Below are 22241 nucleotides of genomic sequence, written 5' to 3'. Positions count from 1 at the left end.
TATTTCACTTGTTTATTTTTGTATGTGGTGCTGAGGATCGAACCCAGGGTCTCGCACGTACGAGGTGAGCGCTCTACCGCTGAGCCACAACCCCAGCCCCTGGAAAATATTTTTAAATAGTTGATTAGACTTCCCTGCTTACTCTAACATTGAAGGCTATAAAAGGTATTTTTAAAAATAAGACCTAGGAAATAACTAATAAAGCCTATCAAAATCTGAATAAATCCATCCTCTCACTATACTATGTCTGGAATTTACTGATAGCACTTCATTGACTTGATGTGCTTATATGTTTCTCTCCCTTTATATAACTATGATATTCCTGAGGCCAGAGACTGGAAGAATTCTCTCTTTAGTCCAAGACCATATATGTGTCTAGTAATTCATAAACAATAGACATATTTTGTTAAAGGAACAGAGGGAAAAATAACTGGGCAAAAATCAGTTGTGACAAATTTACTAAGTTATTGAGAGAATGTGCAAAGTAATGTGTGATAAATAATGAAAAGAGCACAGCATATGTCCCAAAGAAAGTATAAAGTAAAGACATTTATGCAAATAACTACACAGGCAAAGGGTGATACATGCCCTGAGAATGCTAGAAAGCAATACAGACAGGAGATAAAAGGAAGCCTTTGTGAAAGGGAGATGTTTCAGTTAGGATTTCAAAATAATATTTTAAGTACTTTTATTATTGATTGCTTGCTATGTACCACACACTATTCTATGTATCAGCACATTGACTCATCATAGGCTCAAAAACAACAGGGCCAACCAACCATGGACTGAAAACTCTAAAACTGTGAGTCAGCTAGTGAGGTGGCATGCCTGTAATCCCAGAGATACAGAGCCTGCTCCAGCTCATCCCCTGCCCCCTCAGACCAGTATTTTCAACCATTTATCAGAAAGATGTCCCTGAATAATTCCAAGGGTACCTCATGTCACTAAATGCCCTAGTCATATATAAAATGAGACTTTTATTTCTAAAGACTACTTTCACATTATAACTTCAAATTTATTGTGAGACAGTTGCATACAGCACTTTATAGATTATACAAATTATTTCAAAATCCTACCTATGTGTTTCAGCTTCTTTTTCTTTCCTAATTTGTTCAAGACACTTTTTTGCTTTGATAAATTTTCTACTCTTTTCTTCTTCCTCTTCCTGCTGCTGTTGTATTACAGCTTTGATGATATTTTTATCATGCATATGCTCCTTGGGGGAAATAAGTACATGTTATTCTATCACAAAAAGACCTTTCAATATCTCAATATCTAACAAGTACTTGTCAAATGGTCACAACTTATGATCCAGTCAATTCTCTCCTGGAAATTTATCCCAAGAAATTATCAGAAATATGAAAATAGGTTTATGTACCATGAACTTCATTTCAAAGTTACTTAGAATAGCAAAATTTGGAAATGACCTCTAAATATTCAATAACAGAAAAAATGGTTAAATAAATCACAATCTCAATGTTATGAGAAGATACAAATAATTAATAAGTAGAGAGAAAATGCAAGATATATTATATAGTATATTTCAATTTCACAAATATAAACAAGTACAAGTTTATCATGTATCTATGACTAGAAAAAATGAGTTAAATGTCCATAGTAGTTCTTTCTGGGATATGAGATGATGAGTGGTTTTTATATCTTCTTAATGCCTTTGTATGTTTCTTTTCAAATATCTCATTTCTTCTAAATATATGATTAAAAATAACTATATAGTCGAAGAAAAAATTAAATATATATAATTTTCATGCAGCTTTTGAATACTTTATATTGTTACATGGTTAAAATTTGTTAAATATTTCAGACAATGGTGTCTTTCTACTTCATTCACTATCTGCCTTTCCTAATCTCCCTTCCAAACTCAATTACTGTTACTAGTTTCTTGTCCAGATTTTATTTATGAAAATACAGACATATGTTCTAACAGACAATTTTAAAATAGGTTACTATTTTTTAAGTAAAAAATAAAATCTGTTCTGGTTTTGATCCCCCAAAGTCTCATGTGTGCAGAGGTGGGGCATGTAGACAATCAGTGAATCCTGAAGGATTCATCAGTGCATTAATATCAATGGATTAATCCATTGATAATTGAATGGATTCCCGGAGGTAGTTGGAGGAGGTGGCTCACTAGGGACATGCCCTGGAAGGGTTTATGGTTTGTCTGGTTTATCTTATCCCTAGTCTGTCTGTCTGTCTGTCTCTTCCTCTCCTTCCCAGCTCCAGGCCTGAAACCTCTGAAACTTGTAATACAAAATAAAAATTTCCTCCTTTAAGTTCTTTATATCATATATTTTTTTAACAGTAATGAAAAGCTGACTAATATACTGCTCATTTCAGCATACATTCCAAGATCATAATCTGAGTTCACCATCACAAAAATAGGTGTCTTTGAACACAACAGCCTGGGTATATAGACAGGTTAGTGTAATCTATAGATAGAAACTGTTTTTAGGTGAAAATTGTTAAATACAACATTTCATCTTCCCACATATTTAAAATTCCGGATTTTCTATGTGCCAAGCACTCTTAAGCACTCTTTTATTTGATAGCTGTTACTTTTAAAAGTCTATGATCTGGTTAGGAGATATATTGGTCAATATAAGAACTAATAAAAACACCAAACTGTTAGAAGTGATTATTTTGAATGATTCAAGTTTGATTTTACTATTTTTTCCAAGTTTAATATAATGATCTTTTTACAATAGGAAAAAACATAGAGCTAACACAAAGTTAATCTCATGTTTTAAAAACTGAAATATTTATCTCAGGGTCACATAACTAATAAATGACAGAGTTATCATTCAAAATGAGGTTCATTCCATTTTAAATTTTTGAGAATTAAACATTATTGAACCCATGAATCAAGAACAAGATTTATGTAAAATGATTAATAAGATTACATGAAAAACTTTTAGAAATTAAAATCCACAGCTAAAATTTTTAAATTTGGGGGTCAGAGATATGACTGCTAGAATATTTGCCTAATATGCACAAACTCCTGAATTTGATTCACAGTACTGCTAAAACAGATACATACTAACAGCAACAAAAAACGAAACCACAATAGAAGGTTTAGAACTTTTTATTCAGATAATTTAAAAAATTTACCTCATATGCATCCTTTCTTAGGAAACTACTCAAAAATATATTTCATCAAGATCGGGGGTAAACCAAAAAAAAGGAAGACATTAGACTCAGGAAATAGGAGGTATGGCTTCAGAAAGAGGCACAGAGAAGTCCTAGGATGGCAACGGTACAACAGGCCTAGCAAGCAGTCAGTCCAGAAGGAAGGAAAGATGGAGAACTCTAGATGGGCAAGCTCAAAAAACAAACAAACAAACAATAACAACAAAAAAAATCTAGATAAATTATTACTTAATTAAACATTTAAAAACCAGTATGGGGGGGCTGGGGTTATGGCTCAGTGGTAGAGCGCTTGCCTCACACATGCAGGCCTTGGGTTTAATCCTCAGCACCACATAAAAAGAAAGAAAGAAAGAAAATAAAATTATTGTGTCCAACTACAACTATAAAAAAATAAATATTAAAAAAAACAGTATCAGTATGCACTAGGCAGAACTTATTGAACACATGGAAGAATTGGGGTCATCAAAATTGATTTTAAAAAGGTCAAAGAAATTGAGTCATAAAAGCAAATGAAAACAAAGACAATTATATATTAACCATAGAAAAAGAAACATTTCTATAATCAAAGAAATATAATCAAAATGTTAGTTGGCTCAGCATAGAAAAATATTTATAAATTCATAATAATGACTTAAGTATAATTACAACAATTATTTAGGGGGTACAAAGGAGAAAGGGCAGTAAAGAGCTAAATCCTTAACTATCAGGGAGAAAATGTCTAAAACTGATAAGAAGAAACAGCTAAAAGAACCTGAAATGTTAGCCTCCAGGAATCAGAAGAGATGTAGCAAAGAACTGCTACTCTTCTTTTAAGTGATATATTATGTACTACTTAAGAATGAAAACTAATTTTTAAAAAATATAGAAAATTATTAAATTACAACATTTACTTAGCACATGTTACCATTTACTTAGCACATATCAATAGCATAGAAGATATCAAACATAAAACACCTCATTTATTCCTCACAATTTTCATTTTAAGGATAAGAAATCATTTAAAAATATCTCATTCCCTTTCTTCAGGCATGAGAGAACATACACATGAAGTCATAGGAAATATAGCGCCCCAAAAGTATGCATTTGCTTAGAAATACAACTTAATTGCAACTTGTTTTCTACTCCATTATTATTATTATTATTATTATTTTTTTTAGAGAGAGTGAGTTTTTTAATATCTATTTTTTAATTCTTGGCGGACACAACATCTTTGTTTGTATGTGGTGCTGAGGATCGAACCCTGGCCGCACGCATGCCAGGCGAGCGCACTACCGCTTGAGCCACATCCCCAGCCCCCATTATTATTTTTTGATATATTAAAAGTTAGGCATTTGACTCTCTCTGTATCTTTTAACATTTGCATTTTCAACTTACAAAAAAGAGTCTCCTGTTTTCTTCAATATCGTCTTTTTTCTTTTTTGCTTTTTTTTTCATTTCTATTTCATATAATAAATTCTGACGCTGTATCTCCTCGGCATCTTTTTCTTCAAGTTTTTTCCTTCTTTCTTCTTCCTCTTCATGTTCCTTTATTCTTAAGCAAAAACATAAGTATAACTGAGTATAAATCATAAAAATAGGTTATATTTTAAAGAAATGAATAAGATTCTAACGTAGGATGATTTGAAGCTATAAGAATGAATCTGTGAATTTCTTTGGGAAACATAATGATAAGTAGTGACTAAAACAAATCTAAACAGTCCAGAATTGCCAATATTTTCCTTTCTTCAAAAGTTGTTTCACTCCTAACCTAAATATGGTCTATACCAGATTCAAGTATTCCTTTTCTTTAGAAAGAACCAGTTAACTGAATGACAGTAAAGGGGAATGGTAATTTTATTTTACAGAAAAGTTCATAATCTCTAGTGCTTCTCAATTTCACTACAAGTTGATGCTGCATAAGCTACAGGTTGAGCCCCTTAGGTGATGAGGTTTTTTTTGTTTGCTTGTTTTGGGTACTTTGGATTGAACCCAGGGGTGATCAACCACTGAATCACAAGTGATGGGGGGTTTGATGGAAAGAGAGAAACAAAACTCTCTTTATCCAACTGGCTACTTTGGTTGTCACTCTTTTTGTAGCCAACACTGACTAGATATTAATATCTACTAATTGGTAAGCCTCCAATGGCTGGCTGACTCTCTGAGATTATGTGTGGGTTGCTGCTCTAGGAGATTGATCTCCAGCTCCACCTCTTCAACTCACCTCCCAAATCCATCACCATCACTACCAGGAGCTCTCACCACCAGTTGTTTATAGCATATTCTGTATGCCAGAGGCCCCTCATCTGGCAGCCAATTCTGCACACTGGCAAGACTGCTCATGCCCAAGATGTCTACCTGCCCATGGAAAGCTCATGCATCCTTGTCGGCCAGTCAATAGGTGTACAGCCTGTTCTACTGACATTCTTTCTGCCACCTCTATCATTATTTTTCTTCCTGAACAGGTAGGCACAAGGTAAATCAACAATGCAAACACACAAACAACTGAGGAATAAACTTTCCTTCCATAGGTACTGAATCAGACCACCATTTTTCCTAGAGTCCTTTCACACAGCTTTAGGGAGAGGAAAATCCCTTTCCCCTGTGCCACACTGTCCTATGTGGTTAAGTGAGCCAGTAAATCCAGGACAGGATATTTGTCATTGACTCATCTGAACAGAGTAGGTATCTGTAAAGTCAGACTCATTCTCTTTAGGGGGGACTAAGAAAAAGGTCACTGTTGGCCATAGCTGAACCAGATTTAAGATTGCCTGAAAAAATTAAATTTCAAATATTTATTTGCTTATTTGTTTTGTTAATACTATTTAATATTTTATGTCTACATTTTTGAAGTTTCAAAATTGCTTCTTTAAGGGAAAACAAGATATTAAAAAAATGCTACTTGACATCTTAGCAAATCTGGGAATCATTAACATGATAGCTAGGTATCCATTGGATAATTCATTGTTTAGGTAAAAACAAATACTTATTCTGGGAATAAATTAGAACAAAAACATGTCTTGTGTCGATTAAAAGGTAATATATTACCAATCACTTTCATAATAATTTATAATATTAAAATTTTAATTACTTATAAATAAATACTTTATATTAGTTTGGTAGTTTGGATAGACCACTCAATTATTTAATTTGGCTTAATGCAGAGTTAGTGTGTTAGAGGAAACCTGAGATCCTCCAGCCAAGGAATATTCAATATTCATATCTTTACGTGCAACTCTCATGCCCACAGCAGATGCTGATAAATAACACATAACTCCTTCCTGTTGAGTCCTGTTTCTTATCAACCCTATGCAATGGACAGTCTTTATCAAGGAATCGTGAAAGCTCTTTGCTATCCCTGACTCACATTCTGAGGGTCCTAAATCTGTATTTTGAACCCAGGGGTACTTAACTACTGAGCCACATCCTCAGTCCTTTTTTGTATTTTATTTAGAGTCAGGGTCTCACTGAGTTGTTTAGGGCCCATTAAATTGCTGAGGCTGGCTTTGAACTCGAAATCCTCTTGCCTCAGCCTCTTGAGCCTCTAGGATTACAGGCATGTGACACCACACCTGGCCAGATATGATTCTTGAGCAGATACAAATCTCTTACAGTTCTCCTATAAAAGCAGGAGGGACCTCTACTCCAAATTTGGTCCAAATGTCAAGATTGATGACACTCCATGCACCAAGAGAATTTGAGAAAGTGTGTTCACACAAGATAACTCCCCAGGAGAGCTGGGCAGGTTCAAGTATGTCTTGATTGTCTTGGGCAAAGCAGAGAGTGGATTTGGGCCTGTAATGTGGACCAGAGGCGGGACTTGGGGAAAGTTTCTGCGTGTTTCCCACCAGTGTCAAAGGAGGAGGAGGTGAGACCAGAGGGCCTTAACAGCCAGTCTAGTTGTGAAACTAAAGTGAAAGGGAGAGGTAAGACCTATAACAAAGTTGGAAGTCAAACATAAAAAATTAAGTCTAAGGCTAGGGTGTAGCTCGGTAGTAGAGTACTGCCTAGAATATGGGAGGACCTGCGTTTCATCCCCAGCATTTTTACACACACACACACACACGCACACACACACAAAAAAAGTCTATTACAAGTTATTTCAACTGATAAGCTTGATTTTTGTTTTAATTTTCTTTCTTTCTTTTCTTTTTGGACCAGGGATTGAACCCAGGGGTGCTTAACCACTGAGCCACAATCCCAGCCTTTTTTTGTATTTTATTTAGTGCCTGGGTATCACTGAGTTGCTTAGGGCCTTGCTAAGTTGCTGAGGCTGGCTTTGAACTCACAATACTCCTGCCTCACCCTCCTGAGGCGTGCACCACCACACCCGGCTAATTTTCTTTTTTGAGCTGGGATTTCACTATGTTGCCCAAGGTAGCCTGAAAATCATGGGATCAAGCGATCCTCCTGCCTCAGTCTCCCAAGTAACTGGGACTACAGATGAGTGTCATGCCCAACTGATAAGCTTGATTCTTATAGAGACAACCCACTAGGAATCATTAACTGGCTACTGCATAGATACATTACATTCTTTATGTCTAAAACCAAATTCATCATTTTCCCCTTCTAAACTAATCTCCTTGATGTTTCCTCTCTCTCTCCTTTCCAATAACAGGGATCAGACTCAGGTCCTTGAGCATGCTAGGCAAGCACTCTACTACTGAGCTGAACCCCAATCCTCCTTTTCTTATTTTGGTCATTAGTGCCACCATCTTTTCAGTTGCCCTAAGAATCATACAAACATTTCTATAATCCTTACAACTCTTGTTCAATTATCTAATAACTATTTATTGAATTTCTACTAAAATTATAAAGCAGGTGGCTTGGGTGTGGCTCCCATGTATGAGGTAATGGGGATTGAACTCAGGGGCACTCAACCACTAAGCCACTTCCCCAGCACTATTTTGTTTTTATTTAGAGACAGGCTCTTACTGAGTTGCTAGTGCCTCATTTTTGCTGAGGCTGGCTTTGAACTCACAATCTTCCTGCCTTAACCTTCCCGATCACTAGGATTACAGACATATGGTACCATGCCCATCTCTCCATTTTATTTTAAATGAATGGAAAGTCATTGAAATGTTGAATGTGGGAGAATAATAAGATCAATTTTCACTTTTACAGGATCTCTGTAGAAGATAATTAAAGAAGGGATTGAGAAAGCAGAATATCATCACATAATTTAGAGACTGATGCAATAATCCATGAGCTATATGAGGGTGGCTTAGACTAAAATGATAGCAGTAAATTCAAGATTTGTTTTGGATAAATTAACATGAATTGCTTTTAGTGAGATGTGCAAGATTAAGATATGCAAGATAAAGGAAAATGAGAAATCAAGGTGGATTCCTAGTTTCTGGTTTGAAAAACTGGGTGGATAAGGATGCCAATGGAAAATCCACTGCAGGAGTGGGGAGTCCATATTCTGTGTTAGACTTGTGTTTAAAATACCTATGCCACATCAACATGAAGATATCATGAACATAACTGAGGATCATGTGCAATGGGGTGGCTCAAGGAAGTGGTCTAGACTAACCAAACTTAGGATGGCATTTAAATCTATAAGATAGATGAGATCACTTGAGCCCTCTTTTCTCTTTTTACCCTTTCCCTAGATGATCTTACCAGGGAAAAGTGGTGCAAACTATCCTACTGATGATTTTTCCTTCTTTTGAAAAACTGATAGTATTGATAGTAATCTGAGTCTTTTATAAACAAGGCCTATGAGCCTCTTTCTAAGAGAAGGACTTTACTATCTATAGAAAGAATGAGAGCTATTGTAGCACCAACAGATACTGTTAAGTTTATTTTAGTAATTATGTTTAAGGTTCATGGTGAAATATCTCTATTTGGAGATGGTGATGTCACCATGGTTGCTTATTTGCCTTATCCCCATCAGACTATTAGTCACAGGTAGACTCTTACACTGTTCAACGCCCCACAGTGGAACAGCCTGCTCAGGTCTGGAGCCTAGGAATTATTTATAAAGTAAGAAAAATCTCAACTTTAGGCACACTAGAAAGAGTATCAGAAGTTGTACGATGTGTTTCAGTAATTGATTGATGAGTAACTAATTATCCCAAAATGAGGTGGCTTAAGACAGTGGTCATTCATTGTCTTATACCATTTTTTTGAGTCAGGAACCTGGGAGTGACTTAGGTGGGTGGTTCTCAAAGAGTTTCAGACAAGATGTCAGTTGGGGCTGTAATCATGTGAAGACTTGATCGAAGCTGGAAAACTCCACTTTCACATATCTGTTGCAGAGACTTCAGCTCCTTGCCTAACCCTAACCCTAACCCTAACCCTTAACCCTTAAAGGCAAAACCTTTAAGAAGTATAACCTAGTGAGAGGTCCTTAGGACATTGGGAGTATGAGTGAATAAAGGGGTTTTTATGGAATCTACAGTTAGTTCTCTCTAGAGAGAATTATTCTGGAAGCCTGATCTACATCCCCAATCCTCCTTTTTTTCTCCTTCTATTTTGAGACAGGATCTCACTAAATTGCCCAGATTGACCTCAAATTTGCAGTCCTCCTGCCTCAGCTTTCCAAGTCACTGGGATTACAAGGTGTTCACCAGGGGGACCAGCTTGAATGTTTCCTAGATGGAACATAAGATACATAAAAAAAAAAACAACTAAAACAAGCCTGCTTGAACTTCTGACCTATTGCCAACACCACAAGAAAAGGGGATTCTGTAGCCAAACACAGTTTACATACAAGGATATGGGTAGGCAGACAGCCTGTGAAGATGTTAGTACTTGCCAAGTAGCTTGATGGAGGATAGGCTGCTAACTTTATCTCCAAGTCACAATATAGGAAGAAAGATTTCTTTTTAAAAAAAATTATTTTTAAGTTTTAGGTGGACACAATATCTTTATTTTACGTTTATGTGGTGCTGAGGATCGAACCCAGTGCCTCATGCATGCTAGGCAAGCACTCTACCACTTAGCCACAACCCCAACCCCAGAGAGAGATTTCTTAACTACAGGAGACTCACTTGTCAATTACTTGCTTCTCTCTGCCAATGGCTCCATTTCTAACTTGTATAAACCCTTAGATCTATAATAAAAATTAAAATAAATAAATAAAATTTTAAAAAAAACCCTTAGATCTTTACACTGCTAAATAAAAAAAAAAATTACAACAAATCCAAAGGTTTCTCTTCTTTTTTTACAAAGGACAGGAATAACTGAAAATGACACGTAGACATTTGTGACTCTGTTTGCTTTTCTTTTTCCTTTTGCATTGCTGAGGATCAAAACAGAGCTTATGATGCAAACACTCTGCCACTGTACTATAACCCGAGTCCTGACATCTGTAATTAATAATTATAAATATGACATACAAGTAAGTGAAAAAAGCATTTAATAAAATGATATTGTTAATCCAATTTCATTTTATAAAATGTGAGTATATACATTTAAAGAAACAAATCTGTATCAGTAGATCAATGATGGCCATGGGCAAGGGGTAAGGGAGAAAACTTATGTAAAGGGTCATGAAGGAAACTTTTTAGGTTAATGAAAATATCTTGATGTAGGTGGTGATTGTGCAGCTATATACTTTGTGTGTGTGTGTGTGTTTGTGTGGTGCTGGGGATTGAAACCAGGGCCTTGGGCATGCAAGGCAAGCACTCTACCAACTGAGCTATATCCCCAGCTCCAAGCTACATATTTTTTTAAAAAAGATGAATTTTACTAAATGTAAATTATATGTCAATGAACCTGATGTCTCCACCATCAGAAAATGTCTAAGACAGGGCTCAGGTTGTGGCTTAGTGGTGGAGTGCTCCTCTAGCATATGTGAGACACTGGGTTTGATCCTCAGCACCACATAAATGTAAAATAAAGATATTGTGTCCACCTAAAACTAACAAATGAAAAAGAATTTTTTAAAAAATATCTCAGACAGACATGATGTCACATGCGTGGTTGCAAACACTCAGAAGACTGAGGAGAGAGGATCATTTGAACCCACATGTTCAAGACTAGCCCAGTTAATATAGCAAGATTCCAGCCAAAATAATAAAAATAAATTCCTGTTCTCGATTAGATTACTGGTTTTAAAAATAAAAGATTCATTACCCCTCACCACTTCCAAGGGGGTCTATTTCTCTGTTCTACTGCTGTTAAAATTGGCCACGTGACTGGCTTTAGACTTGTGTTATACCAAAAGGACCTTCTTTGTCTTTTTGTGGTACTCGGGGTTGAATCCAGGGCCTCTCATATGCTAGGCAAGTGCTCTACCACTGAGCTACATCCCCAGTCCTTTTTAAAAATGTTATGTTGGAGCAGGGTCTAGCAAAATTGCCCAGGTTGTCCTCCAATTTGCAATCCTACTGCCTTAGTCTTTTAAGTAGCTGGGATTACAGGCATGCACCACCATGTCCAACCCTCTTTATTCTTTGACTTTAGGTTTGAGCACATTGTTACAAGCTTATTTTCTTGTACGTCTCTCAACACCATGAGATGAGTTTACCCTAAGAGGCTTCTTCATCCTCAACCTCAAAATGAAAAGACATGGAATAGATCAGAATCCTCCCCACAGCCCACAGCAATGAGCAAACTCAGTCCTGCTGCTTAAACAAAAGCTGCCCAGCTAAATCCAGCCTAGGGCACCAACCACACTCAACCAACAGATGCATGAAAAGTAAATGTTTTTTTTTTTTTTAAATATTTATTTATTTATTTTTTAGTTTTCGGCGGACACAACATCTTTGTTTGTATGTGGTTCTGAGGATCGAACCTGGGCCGCACGCGTGCCAGGCAAGCACGCTACCGCTTGAGCCACATCCCCAGCCCCCAGCAAATGTTTATTGTTGAATGGAACTAGGATATATCATTGTTTGTTATGCAGCATTACTACAGCAATTGTAACTGACATGTAATTTAGGAGTGACAGTGACTTTTAACATTTTTTTTTGCAGTGCTGAAGATCAAAATCAGCATCTTTCTAAGATGATACGCAAGTATTCTATTAATACATCCCCAGCTCCCTACCCTCTCTATACTTTTTCTATTAAGTATTTTAGCCTCTATTACTTTCATTGTCAGGGGGATAAAAAAGCAATATCCATTATAAGAAAAAGTTTTTAAAAAGTTAATTTATGTATACATACTGTTTTAGATGATCATTGGCAAGAGCTATTCTTTCTCTGTGTCTTTTTTCTGCTTTTTCTTGCTCTTCTTTAAAAGCCATTTCAATGTTGAGTTTCAATTGTTCTTCCCATTTTTTATCTGATTTTAAATTACTCTTTTGGAATTCAATCTGGGCATCACGTTCCTTCATGACTCTACTGAGAAGAAGTCCTGACTAAAAAAAAAAAAAAAAAATGCAGTATTTTAGGAAAATAATGTCTAATTTGTATACATATGTTAAAATATATATGTATATACAAAAAGAGAAAACTCAAGTAATACATGAAAGTGTTTCATTCTTTCTGTTTGGTAAAACTGATACTGCTTTGCATGTTCAATGGCCTTTTTTCTTTCTCCTTGTTTGTATATTTCTTCTTCTATATCAAGAATTTTTCTTTCTGCCTCAATTTCTTCATCACGCTTCTTTTTAGCTTTAAGTTTCTGTTGTTTCATCCCCTGTAAAAAAAGAAAAAAGAAAACTTTTATCTTATTCCAGTGCTGGGAATTGAACCAGGGCCTCACACATGTTAGGCAAGTGCTCTACCACTGCACTATACCCCTAGCCCAAAAGCAATCTTTTGTTTTCATTGTCAATTTAATTTTACCAAAATTTAACATTATAATTTGAACTTTCATCATAAGATTTTATTGTATTTTCTTATTTCACTAATAATCACAAGGTTACATTTTGGACCTAATTGTGTGTGTGTGTGTGTGTGTGTGTGTGTGTGTGTGGTGGGGTAGGGGTAGATATGGGCAATCAAATCCAGGGCCTTGGCATGACAGATAAGTAATCTACCAGAGTTACATTCCCAAATCTTTTTAAAATTTTATTTTGAGAGAGGGTCGCATTAACTTGCTGGCCTCAAACTTGAAATTCTCCTACCTCAGCCTCCTAGGTAGTTGAGATTAGGTATGCATCACCACACCCAGTAGAAGCTTTTTTTTTTTTTGTGGTGCCAGGATTGAACCCAGGGCCTGGTGCATAGTAGACAAGTGCTGTACCACAGAGCCACATCACAGCCTTGGAGCTAATTGTTTAAATTGAATTGTTTAGGAAGGTAACATATTTACATGCCTCAAAATCCAAAATTATTTTAGAAGTATATAATACTTCTTCAACCCTAACTTCCAATCTCCTCTTAGTCTATGATAACCACTATTACTAGTTTTGGTGTTTGTACTTCTAAAGTTTCTCTTGGTGGTTATATAATAAATATATATCTTATAGCTTTTGCTTCTTTACTTTTTTTAAAGAGAGAGTGAGAGAGAGAGAGAGAGAGAGAGAGAGAGAGAGAGAGAGAGAATTTTAATATTTATTTTTTAGTATTTGGCGGACACAACATCTTTGTTTGTATGTGGTGCTGAGGATCGAACCCGGGCCGCACGCGAGCGCGCTACCGCTTGAGCCACATCCCCAGCCCACTTTTGCTTCTTTAAAAAACTGACAGTAGAACTGGGTGTGGTGGTGAATGCCTATAATCCCAGGTAGTGGGGAGGCTAGAGCAGGAGAATCATAAGTTCGAGACAAGCCTGGGCAACTTAGCAAGACCCAGTCTCAGAATATAACTTTAAAAGGGGATGTAGCACAGTGATAGGGAGCTTGCCTAGCATGTATGAGGGCTTGGGTTAAATCACCAGTACCCCACATGCACACACACACACAACTAACTAAAAATAATGGCATATTTTGTATGTTCTTCTACACCTCTGAGTTTACTGAATGTCTTATGTCATTCAAGGTCTTTCTTCTCCTTTATTGGTCACACTTTCTATTTCTTAAGAAAATCCTACTTGTCCTGATTTCCTAATGAGAATCTATGACCTATGCTTAAATTTAGGTCTTTAACTCAGTTAAAATTCACTTTTCTGTATTCTGTACCATTGGGATATAATTTAATCGCTGTCATATGTCAGTTACCTGAGTACCAGTTATGGAATGCTTTCCCTTCTAATTTGGAATAACATTTCCATCATCTGCAAGTTCCCACATATAAAATGGGTTTCTAGGCTGTCTCATCAGACTTATTATAATCTCTGTGCTTATATCACAGTTTTTTTTAAAATATTTATTTATTTTTTAGTTCTTGGCGGACACAACATCTTTGTATGTGGTGCTGAGGATCGAACCTGGGCCGCACACATGCCAGGCGCCGCTTGAGCCACATCTCCATCCCCTATATCACAGTTTTAACTGCTATGGGTCTATAGTAAATCTTGCTGATAGTAAGCTGGACCTTCATTTATTCTTCTTTAACACTCATGGAGTGAGTGTTAAAGTAGCACTAACGTGTTACTTGAGTATACAAACAAAATAAAAGGTATATAGCATTACTCCATCCATTTATGTAGTAGTTTTTTTTAAATCAAGACTTTTAGATTATAATGTACATACTACCTTTTATTATTTCATATTACATATGAAATACATATTATATATTCATTTATAGAACATTTTAATTCTCCCCCCAAATTTCCCTATGGCCCATTACAATCAACTCCTCCCCACGCCTGCAGCCTTTGGCAACCACTAATCAGTTTCCTTTCCCTTTTTCAGAATGCCATTTGTTACATATATGATACCAGACATGATCTAACTCATCTCTCCTCCAGAAAAAAAAATTAGTAAAATATGAATAATATTCCTAAAGCAACATACCAGAAGCTATCTAGTCTTTTTCCAAATATAAATAATATATATTTCAACTAAGTAAAGAAATGTTCAAAAAAAAAGTGAGAATTCTCTAAACAGAACTTACACTTACCTATAGTTTTAACAATTCTATTAGAACACAGAAAACAATTGTGCCTCCCTGTGCCTCAAATGATATAAGAAAGTGTGTGTGGGGATAACCTTTTCCCAGCATTTCTCCCCATATGAGATAACAAAAGGAATTAGGGGATGCCTTCCCACTTTGAAGTAGTTTTCATTCATGTATATGGAATTAAACTGGGTTACTGTTATCTCCTAGGTAAAGGGAATCTAGAAGAAACAGAGAAGCACAGCAAGGACACTATGAATTTTTTTAATATTTATTTTTTAGCTTTAGGTGGACACAATATCCCCATCTTATTTTTTATGTGGTGCTGAGAATCGAACCCAGCACCCCACGCATGCTAGGTGAGCATGCTACCACTTGAGCCACATCCCCAGCTCGTCACTATGAAATTCTAAAGAGAAAGATAGGCAAGCAGACAAGACAAGTAAGAGGTAGATGATGAAAACCTGCCATGATAATTTCAAGCCCTCTTTCTGTGCAATCTTGCATTTTAAACATAAAACAGCATTACTCTGATAACAAAACCAGACAAACATTTCATGAAAACTATAGACCAACATCCTTCATGAACATAGCAGAAAAAACCAACAATATTTTAACAAACTGAATCTATAAAAAGGAAATACATCATGACCAACAGGGGTTTATTCCAGGAATGTAAGCTTGGTTTAAGATTTGAAAATATTGGGCTGGGGTATGGTTCAAGCGGTAACACGCTCGCCTGGCATGCACCGGGCGCTGGTTCGATCCTTAGCACCACATAAAAATAAAATAAAGATGTTGTGTCCACTGAAAACTGAAAAAGAAATATTAAAAAATTATCTCTCTCTCTCTAAAAAAAGGAAAAGAAATCAATATATCATAATTAACAAACTGGAAAATAAAAAAAAAACATAATCATCTTAATAGAGAGCACCAAAGAGCACTAAAAAAAAAAAAAAAAAATCCAACATCCAAGCAGGGTACAGTGGCACATGCCAGTGATTTTGATAGGCTGAAGCAGGAGGATTCTCAAGTTCAAGGCCAGCCTCAGCAACTTAGTGAGGCCCTAAGCAACTTAGATGCTGTCTCAACAATAAAAAATAAAGAGGACTGGGGATGTGGCTCAGTGGTAAAGCACCCCTAGGATCAATCCACAGTATAAAAAAAACAAATAAAAAACCCCAAATCTATTCCTGATTTTAAAAGAACCAACAAAACTCAATAATTTAGGTACAGAAAGCAACTTCTTCCACTCAACTTGAAACATGTACAAAAGACCTAAACTTAGCATCATTCTTATGTGAAAGTAGTACTTTCCCTCTTAACATTAGGAAAATTACTGGGCTGAGGTTGTGCTCAGCAATAGAGTGCTTGCCTAGTGTGTGCAAGGCTCTGGGTTCAATCCTCAGCACCATATAAAATAAATAAATAATAAAACTAAGGTATTGTATCCAACTACAACTAAAAAAAATAAATATTTTTTAAAAGATTAGGAAAATGACAAGAATATTCATTTTTACTTTATTTGTTCAACATTGTATAGATGGTTCTAGCCAATGCAATAAGTGAAGAAAAAGAAATAAATGGTACCCAGATTGGAAAGAAAAATGAAAAACTGATTGTATTTTCTGATGCATGACTGTCTATGTGGAAAATCTCACAGAAGTTTTAAAAAAAAACTTACTAGAACAAGTGAGAATTGCAACATTGAATGATATAAGGTCAATACAGAAAAAAATAATTATATTTCTATAGCTAACAATAATAGCAAATTGAAATTTTTCAAAATACCATTTTACTATAGCATCAAAAATAACAAATGCTTAGGGATAAAAACTATGAAATATTTTTATGTTTTATATAAAATTAAAGACAAATAAATGGAAAGATTCAATATTGTCAAAATGTAAATTTTCTCCAAATTGATCTAAAATTGAACACAATCCCAATCAGATTTCCAGATGCCTTTTTTTTTTTTTTTTGCAGGAATTGACACCCAGATTCTAAACATCATAAGGAAATGTAAAAGACCTAGAATAGCCTAAACAAATCTAGAGATGTAGCTCAGTGGTAGAGTATGTGCTAAGCATGCATGAAGTCTTGAGTTCAATCCTCAGTACCACCAAAACAAACAAACAAAAAACCCCACAAAGTTGAAAGACTGATACTACCTGATTTCAAGACTTAACATTAAATCTACAGTTATGAAGACTGTGTTATTGGAGTAATGACAGAAGAATACATCAACAGAATTGAATCCAGTAATTTCACCTACACCTATGAAGGAACTGGGTTTTCTTTTGTTTCTTCTTCTTCTTCTTCTTTTTCTCTAGCTCCCCACCCCATAGTGGTAGGACTCAAATCCAGGGCTTCATGCATGCCATGCAAGTGCCCTACCATTAAGCCACATCCCCAGTCCAACAACTAGATTTTCAACAAAGGCAATTCACTGAAGAAAGGATAGTTTTTTCAAAAATTATGCTGTAACAATTAGCTATTCATGTGCAAAAAATTTCAATTAACACCTCACTACATATAAAAAATTAACTAAAAATAGCCCATAAACCTATATGTGAAACAAAATTTTAAGACTCTAGGAGAAAATCTTGGTGATCTTAGGTTAGGTAAAGATTTTTTAGATAAACTTTTAAAGAATAATTCATACAAGAAAAACTGATAAACTAGACTAAGATTAAAAACTTCTGCTGGACATGGTAACACACGCCTGTAATCCCAGAGGCTAGGGAGGCTGAGGCAGGAGGTTCATGAGTTCAAAGCCAGCCTCACCAAAATCGAGGTGCTAAGCAACTCAGTGAGACCCTGTCTCTAAACAAAATACAAAAGAGGGCTGGGGATGTGGCTCAGTGGGCAAGTGCCCCCTGAGTTCAATCCCTGGTACCAAAACAAACAAACAAAAGAAACCAAACAAACTTCTGTTCTTAGCTAGATGTTACAGTTTAGATATGAGATATCTGCCCAAAAGCTCATGTAGCAATGCAGAAATGTTCAGAGGTAAAATTATTACATTATGAGAGCTATAACCTAATCCATTTGATGGATTAATAATTTGAATGGATTACTGGATGGTACTAAAGAGAGGGTAGGGCATGGCTAGAGGAAGTTGGTGTGTCCTTGGGGATTATATTTTATCCCTGGTCCTTTGTTTTTTTTTGTTTCTCTCTCTCTCTCTCTCTCTCTCTCTCTCTCTCTCTCTCTCTCTCTCTCCACCTTAGTCCCTACCTCTCTCTAATAGTTGCTCTAGCTGAGCAACTATTCTCCACCATGCCCTTCTGCCATGATGTTCTGCCTCATGTTAGGTCCAAAGCAATGGAGCTGCCTGACTATACACTGAATCTCTGAAATGTGAGCTAAAATAAACTTTTCCTTCTCCAAGTTGTTCTTGTCAGGTATTTTGGTCACATTGGCAAAAACCTGACTAACACACCAGGCCTGGTAACACATACCTATAATCCCAGCTACTTGGGAAACTGAGGCAAGGGATCAAATGAGCCTATAAGTTCAATTCCAGCATGGCAATATAGCAAGACCTGTCTCAAAACAAAACAAAATAATATTTTTTGCTCTTCAAAATATAAGGTAAAGAAATGAAAAGCCAAGACACATACAGGGAAGAAATATTTTCAAATAAAACACTTAATAAAGGATTTAATATCTAAAAAAAAGGACAGAATGCATTTTTAAATTCTCTAAACTCAATAATAAGAATTCAACCCTAATTTTAAAACAGGCAAAAAATTTGAATAGACACTATACCAAAATAGATGTACTGGTAGAAAATAAGTTAATTAAAAGATATTTGGGCTGGGATTGTGGCTCAGGAGTAGAGCGCTTGCCTCTTACGTATGAGGAACTGGGTTCTATCCTCAGCACCACATAAAAATAAATAAATAAAATAAAATAAAGGTATTGGGTCCATCTGCAACTAAAAATATATTTAAAAAAAGATATTCAACAACATATGTAATCAGAGAAATTCAAATTTAAACTACAATAGGATACTTAACACTCATTAGCTCTTATGCACTAATGGTGGAAATGCAAAATTACAACTCCATTGGGATAACATTTTGGAAGTTTCTTACAAAGTTAAATATACATCTGCTGTTTGATTTAGTCATTCTACGCTAAAATATTTACTCAAGAGAAATGGAAATGTGTGTGCATGTGTGAGTTTATGTGTGTGTGTGTGTATACATATATATATGTATGTATATTTTTTTCCCCAGTACTGAACTCAAGGGTGCTTTACCACTGAACTACATCTCTAGCCCTTTTTAAAATTTTTATTATTTTTAAAAAATATTTATTTTTTAGTTGTAGCTGGACACAATACCTTTATTTCACTTATTTATTTTTATGTGGTGCTGAGGATCGAACCCAGGGTCCCGCACGTGCGAGGCAAGCACTCTACCGCTGAGCCCCACAGCCCAAAATTTTTATTATTTTGAGACAGAATGTGGCTAAATTGCTTTGGGTCTTGCTAAATTGCTAAACTATAATCCTCCTGCCTCAGCTTCCCAAAATATTGGGATTACAGGCATGCACCATAGTGCATGATTTACATATAGACTTGTATATGAATGTTCACAGCAATTTTATTTGTAATAGCCATAAAGAAAGAGACCAAGAGAGAAATAACTCAAATAGCAACATTTGGTTGCTGTCAAACCATCAACCAGCAACTAGATAAACAAATCATTATGTATCATACAATAGAATACTACTTGGCAATAAACAGCCAGGTGCATGAGGGTATGCACCTGCAATTCCAGCAACTCAGGAGGCTGAGGCAGGAGGTTTAAAACTTGAAGCCAGTCTCAGCAACTTAGTGAGATCCTGTCTCAAAATAAAAAATAAGAAGGACTCAGGATGTAATTCAGTGGTTCAATCCCCAGTCCAAAAAGAAAAATGAATAAACAATTGATATACACATTATATGAATGAATCTCAAAGTAACTATGGTGAATAAAATTTACATTAATAAGATAAGTAGGGATGGAAAGAAGAAATAGAAAGAAGTCAGAGGGAGTAAAATAGGACATGAGAAAACTTTTGGGCGATGAATGTGTTCATTATATTAATTTTAACAATGGGTTTGGGGCATATATGTATATCAAAACTTATCAAAATGTAAACTTTAAATATGAATTGTTTGTTGTATGTCACTTATACCTAAATAATGCTTTTAAAATATGTTTCAATGTTATTTTATGACAGTTTACACATAAAATCCTGGTAAAAGAAGTATAAATGAATATTAAGAAACAAGAGCAAGTCTTTAGTGCATGTGGACTCCTAGAAGATTAATACTTACTGCATATGTATTAGTCCAGTGTTTTACCACTTCTTGGGATCGTAAATGCATTTCTTTCTTTGCTTTTCTTTCTGCACGAAAAGCTGCTGCTTCTCTTGTCATACTGTCCAGGCTATCCTGAATTCTTTTCCACTCATCATGTGAAATTATGGTGACCTGCTGTAGATCTACGTTGCAAGGTAGAAGAGGTGGATAGGCAACTTCATCTTCTTTAGACTTCCTTATTTCTAATAAATTTTAAAAAATGATTACTAAAGTCTTTCAGGAAGAATTTAAGTAATATTTTTTCTCAGAAATTTCTATAATTGACATAATACCTGAATATTATTTTAAATATTTGATTTATTCTTGTTATCTTAAGAACAGCTGTGAAAAAAACGTTTTGAAGCCAAAAGACAAAGATTTGAGTGTTTGCTTGGTCATGTCCTAATTGTGTAAACTTGGCAAGCCATTTAACTTCTTCCAACCTTGGTATCCTCATCTTTAAAGTTCAGATCAATAATACCTATCCCAGTAGATTGTTACAAAAGCATTTCAAAGTTAACCATGTAGAATTTAAAAATGGATAATTTGGGGATGTTCATCTTTTGGGGTTGCAGTCATTGTGATGACTCTGTGCAACCTGTTCCCCACTGAGCAGCAGCAGTGCAATCTGGAGAATTGACTACAGTACTGGGGTGAATCTGATTAGTTTAAGAATACTTGCCCCCTCCCTTGCCAATAACTATTGCACTAATAAGCAAAGAAACAGGACAAGAGGTTCATTTGTGATTTTTCAATAAGTTCTTTCTTGTTCTGGGAGTGATACCCAAGAAGACTTTCAAGCTGAATATGAATAAGCAAGGTAGGTAGATAGCGACCCGGTGACCATAAGATGAACTAGTTTTAGATGAAGCTGTCAGTGTGAACTGTAAAGAAGAAACAAAGAAAGAACTTATGGCAATTTCATTATGCTGCTATCAACCCAACCAGAAATCTGATTTGCTGTTATGTAAGTCAATGAATTTCCTTATTTTTTTTAAATTATTGACTGGGTATTCTGTTATATGAATTTAAAAAAACATCCTAAATGATATGGTGGAGCATCTTAACAGCTCTCCTCAGAGAAATACTCCTACCCTTTTTTATTAACAACCAAACTCACTCAAGAGTGAGTTTAAGCAAAATAGGGATTCAGTAAGGGGTATTAGGAAACTTGTTGAATCTTCTAGAGAGCCAGAATCACCCTTGGAAGACATACATGCAAAATATCACAAAAACCTTATCAATGAGGCTCCAGTGAAGGCTCATGGTAACTGGCACTGGGTAGGCAATTTGACTTGCCCAATTTACAACTTTCCCACTGATTATCCTGAACCTTTACCACTGTTGCCTCTGAAACTTTTGCTGGCATTCTCTTCAGAAAACTAAACATGCTATTTGTTTGCTTTATAATGCTGTTTTCATAATACAAATCTGACATATGCAAAACTTAGTATTGGCCTCATGCCTGAAGCCTAGCTTCATGGGAGTCTGAAAATTGAATTCTGCCTTCTATCTTAAGGCAGTAGGGCTTATAAAGAAAGAAATTCACCCAAAACAGAAAAAGGCATTTGAATAACAATGGGTAGGTCAGATCTAATGAAGGTAATAGTATGTAAAGAGTGTGGACTCTAGAGTCAGACTACCTGGATTTTTTCTGAACATACCATATAATAATTACATGACTCTAGATAGGATTATTTCACCCTTATGAATCTGTTTCTTTAATTGCAAAATGGCGTTATTAACAGTACCTACTTTGTAAGGTTGGTTTGGTGATTAAATAAAGTAAAGTTAGGCATGTGTATTATATATATCTGGAATTTAGAATAGTGTTTGGTACA

General features: G+C 35.6%; 1 protein-coding gene across 1 annotated transcript in view; it reads right to left on the bottom strand.

The window, feature by feature from the left end:
* Positions 1-22241, bottom strand: part of Cfap210 (cilia and flagella associated protein 210) — a 39843-nt gene that overhangs the window by 13416 nt on the left and 4186 nt on the right. The window contains exons 2-6 of the mRNA XM_027946179.2: positions 20377-20603; positions 12562-12735; positions 12261-12454; positions 4540-4696; positions 1077-1216 (exon numbers count right to left, since the gene is read on the bottom strand). Of these exons, the coding sequence (XP_027801980.1) occupies positions 1077-1216; positions 4540-4696; positions 12261-12454; positions 12562-12735; positions 20377-20603 (892 nt within the window). The remainder of the gene's footprint in view (positions 1-1076; positions 1217-4539; positions 4697-12260; positions 12455-12561; positions 12736-20376; positions 20604-22241) is intronic.

The sequence above is a fragment of the Marmota flaviventris genome, chromosome 11 (genome assembly GCF_047511675.1).
Source record: "Marmota flaviventris isolate mMarFla1 chromosome 11, mMarFla1.hap1, whole genome shotgun sequence".
Taxonomy (NCBI): domain Eukaryota; kingdom Metazoa; phylum Chordata; class Mammalia; order Rodentia; family Sciuridae; genus Marmota; species Marmota flaviventris.
Note: the sequence above shows the minus strand (reverse complement) of the source record. Positions and strands in the feature narration are given on the sequence as shown.